The 10,027-nt window shown below is 38.7% G+C and overlaps 1 protein-coding gene across 5 annotated transcripts in view; it reads left to right on the top strand.

Annotated features, from left to right (window-relative positions):
* The window catches only part of enox2 (ecto-NOX disulfide-thiol exchanger 2), a 213,247-nt gene that overhangs the window by 109,982 nt on the left and 93,238 nt on the right, over positions 1 to 10,027 (top strand). For all 5 annotated transcript variants that reach the window (XM_043704632.1, XM_043704634.1, XM_043704631.1 and 2 more), the window contains one exon: positions 3,834 to 3,977. In XM_043704632.1, the coding sequence (XP_043560567.1) occupies positions 3,834 to 3,977 (144 nt within the window). The remainder of the gene's footprint in view (positions 1 to 3,833; positions 3,978 to 10,027) is intronic.

Here is a 10,027-nt window from a genome sequence, read left to right as displayed (position 1 = left end):
CCTTCCCCAGAAAGAACCCAGTTATCCAGATACCGGAATCCCTCCCTCCTGCATCCCTGTAGCCACGCATTTAACTGTTCTCTTTCCCTATTCCTCGTCTCTCTATTATGTGGCACGGGTAACAAACCAGAGACAACAACTCTGTTTGTTCTAACTCTGAGCTTCCAACCTAGTTCCCTGAAAGCCTGCCTAACATCCTCAGCCCTCTTCCTACCTATGTCGTTGGTGCTAATGTGGACCACGACTTCGGGCTGCACCCCCTCCCCCTTAAGGACCCGGAAAACACAATCAGCGACATCACATACCCTTGCACCTGGGAGGCAACATACCAAATAATGTCGACAGTTAATTTTTAAATTGAAAGCATCATTATGATATGGATCCAAAACACTACAAAACAGGTTGTCTCATCAACCTTATCTAAAACAAAGATCTTGATGGTGAGTCTTCATCTTTATCTTCTTGGTCTGAATTGGACTTAACAAATGGATCTAAAATTTCAAAGGCAATGTGCTAAGCCATGAGTACCACTTATTAAATTACTGTAGCTTTAGGAGGGTTCCTTTTAAAAAGATTTTATGTCATGTACATTTTGAGGTCAATCTATTTGAATGCAGGCACCTTTGTTTGAGCATAATCATGCCTCTTGGACCCTTTGCTCAATGAAGAAGTGACTCAATCAGATGTAAAGTTAAAGCATTATGTTTTAATATTAAGCCACAGGTTTTGTAGAGTGCACCCACTAATGTTAAGTTTAATAGTGTTTAATAATAATAAAATATACACTATAACTGTATTTATGTCCCATTCCCTGAAGGACTACCAAAAAACGTTTCAGATTAGGTTTCTTTTTTAAATACTCTTCGTAGGTACCAATACCAAATGGTTATGTACATCTTTGTGCCATTTAGCACGCATGCTTCTCGAAAGCCATTGTTTGATGTCAATATTCATAGATTTAAAAATAAATTATGTTCCATGTAATTTAGTAGATACAGGAATTGTTTTGAACATGGTTAAGCAGTGCTGCTGTTTCGTGCAACTATTTCAGTGTTTGAATGGTTGAACACTGATACACGTGTACAGTTTTGGTTAGAAAATAAGTAGAAAGCCAATGTCCACAGGCAAAAGAGGACGAAAAACTAGATATAGTTACCTCATATGGGCAAGATTTTATGAATCCGCTAACAAGCGGATCAAGAGTTAGATTGAAAAGGCCAGAACTGGTCCAAATGATTCAGTAATCCAAGTAAGGATCTGTTTCTTCTAAAATCTTATGAATTAAAGTTAGAAGTATTTTAAATAATGAACAATTCCCCTCAACATTGATGTTTCTCTTGAAGTTGACAGACTAAATTTTGTAGTTTCGTGCCTTTAATTTGAACAATGTTCATCCCCCATCTTCCATTGTGTGTAGATTGGGAATGTGAAGCTGAAAGTTTGAATGTGAGTTGGAACAGAATCCTTAGCCAATCAAGTCAAAAGCTATTCTAACCCTATTCCAAATTGCAACAATTGAGTCATTAGATATTTGAGTTGGCAGCTGGCACTGACAAAGATAAATTTGCAGATCTTTCACAGATCCTCTTGCCCAAAGATCAAATTTGCCCTGTTGCTCCACTTAGTCATCCCTGCGAATTTTGTCCGTATGAACAGAAGCAATGGGATTCATTATTTTGTTCACAAAGCAATCGATCTTCACTGAGATAGAATACATTATTTCTGGCAAGTTGTGGAGACTTTCATGTTGCTTCAGCAAGGTTCAACATTAAACTGAAGTCAGTTCTGCTATTGCTTTTTAAAAACTGATCCCTCATGGTGGCGTGGAGGCGCTCCAGTTACAACCCTTGAGATTGGTTGGAGGAGCAAATATTTGAATGAGCTGAAAATCGACCCATGACTTCTGAAAATTGCAAAATTTGATTACAGACTTGATCTGACCTATTTTCTGGTTCCCTTGCTTGTGCTCTGTTCCAATCTTGGAAGTTTTGACTTGAGTATATTTGTTGGAGTGTCGCTGAATGAGAATAGTCCTTATTGAAAGAGGGACTCTTATTCAGTCAGTGTTAAGATGTCTTTCAGACTTTACCAATTTTTCTACAAATATTAGTTGATGTCATTAGCAGCAGTAAAAAGTGAGTAAAATATGGAAGTTGTTATTGATGTAACTGAAATGTGTTTATGTTTACATGATTGTAATAACATAAATGAGAGAAATGATATTTCCAGGGAATAAAATTCTGTTGGATCTCATTGCTAATGCATTGAAGAAGCTTGATGAATTGAGGTCCAGTGATTGGAAATAGTTTGCATAAAGAAATGTTTTTGTTTTTCTCTAATGCCTGCAGACACTTAAGCCATCACTGGAATAAGCAGTTAATTCAACAATATTTTGTTTGAGATAAAAGGGAAATGTCAGAAGACATGCTGCTTTTACTTGCTGTAAAACTTATGATCTATAGATTTATTTTACTGTTTTTCACTATGGTTCAATGATAATTTAAAACAAAAGGTCTTCAGAGAAGTATTAATCACCTTAGTTTATAGTCTGTTTCCTCTTTTACTATCTGTACTAATACTAATTCTGTTAAATGTGCATCAGAGGAGAGCACTTTAAGGACTTTTTAAAAACGCATTCATAAGTTTGCTGGTAAGACTCAGTTATCATCCATCTGTAATTGTCCTTGTATGTTAGTGATGAGCCATCTTAAATTACTGCTGCTAGTGGGCTTGGGGGAACTGATATTCCATGTGTCTATAGCCCTTACCACCTCGTTTGAAGAGATTTGGAAGTGACATTGAAGAATTTCTATTAGAGTGGTAAATCTTCTCTGCATCCTCTCCAGTGCAATCACATCCCTTCTATAATGTGGTTTCCTGAACTGCAGACAATATTCTAATTAAGGCTTAACTGACATTATATACAATTCTGACGTAACTTCTCTGTTCTTAAACTCTGTGCCTTGGCTAATAAAGGTACATATCAAGAAAGCGAAGTTAAAATTGACCTATTCTCTCTCTTTTTTTCATGCCTAAATTCACAACTATTTCATATCTCTTTTCCCCTGTCGCCACCAATAGCAACCCTTTTACCTTTTCCACTGGCCCTCTCCACCATCTGCTCCCTTGACGTTCCTCTACCTCTGCCCAAAATCATCCAATACCTTTCAGTTTTGAGGAAGAGTCATAACTGACTTGAAACATTAACTCTCTTTCACCCTCCATAGTTGCTACCAAAACAACCAAGTTTTTCCAGTATTCTGTGTTTCTTTCAGCTTAAATTGGCTCATTTTAAAAACATGCATTCGGGGAGATAGGTGTCCACAAGGAAAGTTTTTAAACTAACCTTGTTGCAACCAAGCAAAGGTGTAGATCATGAAAAAGGAGTAACCAATTTATCCCACCTCAGCCAGGACCTTAACAGTTTCCCATCTGAATAATAACATATTGGGGAACCTCCTTGTATTTTAGTTGTAACAAGTTAGCAATGCCACATGAAGTTGTAAATAAACATGATTCTTGCAACTGTGGACGTTTTCTTGGATTTTAAGAGTAGCGATGAATTGAGAACATTGAAGTATTTGTGAAGTCTCAAAATTTCAACAGGTCTGTTAGATCTTAGAATTTTAAGAGAAAATAAAGGTTTCCTATAAAATTCTCTGTATGCTGTTTTCTTTGTTATGAAAAATAAATATGTTTTCAATCATTTAGCTTGAGGATAACATCCAATAGCTGAATGATGTAGCTCAGTTATACATGTTTGATCATTAGTCAACAGATATCTCTTTGTCTACAGAGACTAATATTCTATCTTTATTCTTTGGCTTCCAAAGGATATAACCAGCTGTCCTTCGATCCTGCAAACAATGATGAACCACTGCAGTTTAATGATTCAAATGAACCACTGGTGACAGAATGTTCTATCGTCCCCTCTAATGAACCAATCAAGAAAAGGAGATGGAATAATACATCTGCAGGTAACAGCAGAAATGCTCTCAGTTCCAGCTTAATCTGAAGTACTACAGAAAATGTACAGACCATCAAATTGTCGTGATGTACTATTATTGCATTAAAACTATGACAAAGATTCTATAAGCTGGAAGAAAAAAAAGTTCACTTATATACCAGAATACATTCTCATAATTTGCAAATTTACTTTACAACCAAAGGATTACTTTCAAGCTGAAGTCATTGTTTAATAGCCAAGTGCAGCAGGTAATTTGTGCAGCAAGATGCCTGAAATAGTGGCCCAATGCCCACATAATCTGTTTTTCTTTTGGTTGAGATAGTAATGCTGGCCAGGACATCAAAAGATCTCCCATACTTGGAACAGTATCTGAATTGGCTGGCACAGCTTTGCTTTAACATGCTATTCAAAAGCAGCTAATAAGAGAATATACAATTTTATAATTTTCTTAATCTCTTCTCATTAAGTTAAACAATCACAGCAATTTATAAGAATATAATTAAGAAAGCATGCATGTGATTGTATAAACTTTTGTATATGGTTTAAAAATGGATGACATCTGAAATTGATTTCAGCTATAATTAACCATCTGAATGTTCAATTTCTATCATACTTTAGTATAAATGATAATTGAGCACATAAGAGTAAAAATACCTTACTCAAACTGAAAACCTAAGTATTATAATTGTTGCAAATTATAATACATATCTTTGAGATTTTGGAGAAGATTTGTAGCTTAGGTTGTGGATCAGGTTATAAGTTAGCTCGCTGAGCTGGTAGACTTGTTCTCAGACGTTTCGTCACCATGCTAGGTAACATCATCAGTGAGCCTACGGTGAAGTGCTGATGTTCTGTCCCAGTTGTCATTTGTGTCTTGGTTTGTTGTGGTAGGTGATATCATTTCTGATTCTGTTTCTGAGAAGTTTGTAAATTGGGTCCAAATCGATATGTTTGTTAATGGAGTTCGGGTTTCAATGCCAGGCCTCTAAGAATGCCCATGCATGTCTTTATCTGGCCTGTCCCAGTCGAACTGATGTCCCTCTTCATCTGTGTGTTTGGATACCAGTGATAGTTGGTCATATCATTTAGTGGTTAGTTGGTCTCATGTATCCTGATGGCTAGTTGGTCTGTCTGACCAATGTAATGTTTGTTGCAGTCATAGTCATAGAGATGTATAGCACGGAAACAGACCCTTCGGTCTAACTCATCCATACCGACCAGCTATCCTAACCTAATCTAGTCCCATTTCCCTGCACTTAGTCCATATCCCTCAAAACCCTTCCTATTCATATACCCATCCAAATGTCTTTTAAATGTTCTAATTGTACCAGCCTCCACCAGTTCCTCTGGCAGCTCATTTCATACACGTACCACCGCACGGAAACAGACCCTTCGGTCTAACTCATCCATGCCGACCAGCTATCCTAACCTAATCTAGTCCCATTTCCCTGCACTTAGCCCATATCCCTCAAAACCCTTCCTATTCATATACCCATCCAAATGTCTTTTAAATGTTCTAATTGTACCAGCCTCCACCAGTTCCTCTGGTTGCTCATTTCATACACGTACCACCCCCTGCGTGAAAAGTTTGCCCCTTAGGTCTCTTTTATATCTTTCCCCTCACATCCTAAATCTATGCCCTCTATTTCTGGACTCCCTCAACCCAGGCAAAAAAACCTTGCCTATTTACCCTATTCGTTCTCCTCATAATTTTATAAACCTCAGCTTTCAACACTCCAGGGAAAACAGCCCCAGCCTCTTTCAGCCTCTCCCTCAAGCCCAAATCCTCCATACCTGGCAACATCCTTGTAAATCGTTTCTGAACCCTTTCAGAAGGATGTTGTGAAAGTTTTGCACAGAATTGCACACAATATTCCAAGGCAGCCTAACCAATCCGCTGCACAGATGCAACGTGACCTCCCAACTTCCACAGTTTACGCTGTTTCCAAAAAAGGAAAACATACCAAAAGTCCCCCTCCAAAATCCCATCCTCCCGCAACTCCACCTTTATGGAAGCACTTGTCTGCCTTTAGTTACAATAGTTTGTCAAATACTTTCTGTCATCATAGATATAGTTACAAGATCTTTCCTTCCATTAGTACCTTACTTATCTGTTATCTTTAAAGTGTGTATAATTTCCTTTACTCTGAAGACTCATAGAAAACATTGCTTTTAAAATTATTTGCCATTATCCCTTTGCCTAGTTATAAATTCCTCAGTTGCTCCGTCCAAAGGTACAACATTTACTTTAGCTATTCTTTCTTTTTCTATACAGAAGCTCTTTCAATTTGATGTTATATTTCTTGCCAGTTCACGATCATAATCAATTTTCTTTGTTTTAGTCATCTGACGTTTCCAAAAATATTTTCAATCCTCTGGCCAACCATCGGTTTTCATCATTTTGTACGCCTTGGTCACTGATTGGATACGCTCCTTGACTGCCTCCTTAAACACAAATGTTCATCCTTCTCATCGGATCCTCCATTCTAACCCGAATAAATGTTTGCTGAGTGTTCTTGCAGGGTATTTTGTACATGACATTCCTTCTGCTGGCTGTTGGTACTGGGTCCTTTAAATTCATCCGGAGCTGTTGCAGTGTGGTGGCGGACCACAAACCTACCATGATGCCGAGGGGCCAGAGTAGTCTGATCATCATCTCTGAAATGTCTTTGATGTATGGTCGGGTGGCTAGAATCTAGGTGTGTTGTGTCTTACCGTTTAAGTCTGTTGTGCAGGAATTGGCAGCTTGCGCTTATCAGGTAACTATTTGTTCCTGAATACATTGTATAGGTGTTTTTCCTCAGCTTCTTATTGTTGTGGAGTGCTGCAGTGTGTTGTGACCTGTTTAAATAATGCCGTGGTGCAGCTCCGTTTGTAGGTGTTGGGATGGTTGCTCCTGCTGTTGAGTATCTAGTCAGTGTGGTGTGTGGCTTTCCTGGTCTGCAGCTCTCCATTGACTTTTCGTTCAACTGTGACATCTGTATACACATCAAGTTGATGACCTGTGGTGTTGTACTTAAGTGAGGCAAGATCCAAATGCAATGTTCAAAATAGTTAGTATTTAAGGTTTTGAGTCACTAAATTTGACATTAGCAAAAAAAAAGTTTTCAAAATTTGAGCTGCCAAAAGATCAAAAGGACTTGTAAAACTTTATATCCAGTATTAATTAGGATGGGGAGAAATGTATCAGTCAAATTTAAGCAGCAAGGCTGTACAGCATTTCTCTGAACTTAAGGGAATAGATACTGCTCTCTGAAGCAAGGATAAAGAGTCCTGAAGGCTGCGTTGCCTACTTCGTGCCAAGGTCCAGGGTATCTCTTCTGGGTTGGACAGGAATTTGGAGTGAGAGAAGGACGATCAAGTTGTTGTCGTCCAGGTGGGTACCATTATTGTTGGCAGGAATAGGAAAGAAAATCTGCTCGGAGGTTATGAGCATCTTATGGCTGAATTCAAAAAGCATAACCACAAATTTCCAGATTACTGTCTAAGTCATGTGCAAATTGGTATAAGGTCAATAAGATTAAATAGATAAATGTGTGGCTTAAAGGATGGTTTAGGAGAATGGGTTCCAGTCCAGTGCACTACCACCAATGCTGGAGAAAGCTGGAGGTTAATGAAGAAAGGAGGGCAGAGGAGGGTGGCTCAATTAAAGGGAAGCTTAATAAATCAAAAAGAAATTAAAGACCAATAGTGATGGGGAGAAAGTATACACCAATTAGAACCAAAGTAAGTAATAATGTTCAAAAAGTCAAAGACTTGACTACTTTTATCTAAGTGCACATAGCAGTTTCAACAAGATAGATAAATTAATGGCACAGTTGTGAATCAAAAGTGACTTGACAGATGTTATGGAGATATTGCAGTTGTGGACATTGTAGGTCTACTTACAGCATATGGATTGCAGCAGTTCAAGAGGCAGCTCAGAACTACCACCTTAATGGTAATTAGGGACAGGCAATAAAAGCTGCCATCCAGCGACACCCAAGTCCCACAAATAAAATGAAAATGAAGTAACCAAAACCAGGACTCATTATTCAACATTTTGGAAAAATAGGCTAAAAGGGAAATAAGGTGGAATAGCTTTGTTAATAAAGGAAGGCATCTGTGCTGTGCCGAGTAGTGACACAAGTGAAACAGATCATAATGTGGAATCGGATTTGGTGGAAATAAAGAATGGCAAAGGAAAGTTGTCAGAGGTGGGAGTCATCTGTAGGCTCCCAAAGAGTTGCTTCACTGTAGGACAAAGTTTTAATTGGGACATAGTGAGGGATGTAACTGTCATGGATGATTTTAATCTGCATATGAACTAAACAAACCAGATGGAAAACTGTAACATGGAAGATAACTTTGTAAATTGCATCAGCCATAATTACTTAGAGCAATGCATACATAACATATCCAGAAATAGGCTATTTTAGATCTGGTAAATGATTTGTAATAGGATTAATAAGACAGCTCATAGTTAAGAAACTGCTGGGAGGTAGTGATTACAACATGGTAGAATTTTAAATTTAGCTTGAAAGAGAGCAGCTCTGGTCTCAAACTAGCATCCTCAACTTAAAAAATAAGGACAAACTCAGAGGTATGAAGAGAGAGTTATTTAAAGCAGACTGGGAAAAATAGACAAACAAAAAAAAAATCAGAGTGAAGTCAGTGGCAACCATTCAAGCAGATAATTCATAACACTCAGCAATGTGGGCGGCACGGTGGCACAGTGGTTAGCACTGCTGCCTCGCAGCGCCAGAGACCCGGGTTCAATTCCCGACTCAGGCGACTGACTGTGTTCTCCCCGTGTCTGCGTGGGTTTCCTCCGGGGGCTCCGGTTTCCTCCCACAGTCCAAAGATGTGCAAGTCAGGTGAATTGGCCATGCTAAATTGCCCATAGTGTCAGGTAAAGGGGTAAATGTAGCGGTATGGGTGGGTTACGCTTCGGCGGGTCAGTGTAGATTTGTTGGGCCGAAGGGCCTGTTTCCACACTGTAAGTAATCTAATCTAATCAAACATTTATTCGGGTTAGAAAGGAGGTTCCGATGAAAAGGCTGAGCACCTGTATTTAATGAGGCAGTCAAGGAGTGTATCTAATCAGTGACCAAGGCGTACAAAATGATGTAAACTGATGGTTGGCCAGAGGATTGTTAATTTTTTTTGGAAACGTCAGATGACTAAAACAAAGAAAATTGATTATGATAGTGAATTGGCAAGAAATATAACATCAAATGGCAAGAGCTTCTGTATAGATAAAGAAAGAATAACTAGAGTAAATGTTGTACCCTTGGACGAAGCAACTGAGGAATTTATAACTAGGCAAAGGGATAATGGCAAATAATTTTAAAAGCAATGTTTTCTATGAGTCTTCAGAGTAAAGGAAATTATAAACATTTTAAAGATAACAGATAAGTAAGGTACTGATGGGAGGAAAGATCTTGTAACTGTATCTATCATGACAGAAAGTATTTGACAAACTATTGTAACTAAAGGCAGACAAATGCTTCCATAAGGGTGGAGTCGCGGGTGGATGGGATTTTGAAGGGGGACTTTTGGTATAGAGTCATAGAGTTGTACAGCATGGAAACAGAACCTTCAGTCCAACCTTTTGTTTTCCTTTTTTGGATAGAGCATTGAGTGTGGGAGTTGGGAGGTCATGTCGCAGCTGTGCAGGAGATTGGTTGTGCCGCTTTTGGAATATTGTGTGCAACTCCGGTCACCCTCCTATTAGAAGGATGTTGTGCAAGTTTGAAAGGGGTTCAGAAAAGATTTACAAGGATGTTGCCAGGGTTGGAGAATTTGAGCTATAGGGAGAGACTGAAGAGGCTGAGGCTGTTTTCCCTGGAATGTTGGAGGCTGAGGTTTACAAAACTATGAGGAGTATGAATAGGGTAAATAGACAAGGTTTTTTTGCCTGGGTTGAGGGAGTCCAGAACTAGAAGGCATAGGTTTAGGGTGAGAGGTGAAAGATACAAAAGAAACCTAAGGGGCAAGGTTTTCACGCAGAGGGTGGTACGTGTATGAAATGAGCTGCCAGAGGAACTGGTGGAGGCTGGTACAATTAGAACATTTAAA

This window comes from Chiloscyllium plagiosum, chromosome 15, assembly GCF_004010195.1.
Source record: "Chiloscyllium plagiosum isolate BGI_BamShark_2017 chromosome 15, ASM401019v2, whole genome shotgun sequence".
In the NCBI taxonomy this organism is placed as follows: Eukaryota; Metazoa; Chordata; class Chondrichthyes; order Orectolobiformes; family Hemiscylliidae; genus Chiloscyllium; species Chiloscyllium plagiosum.
Note: the sequence above shows the minus strand (reverse complement) of the source record. Positions and strands in the feature narration are given on the sequence as shown.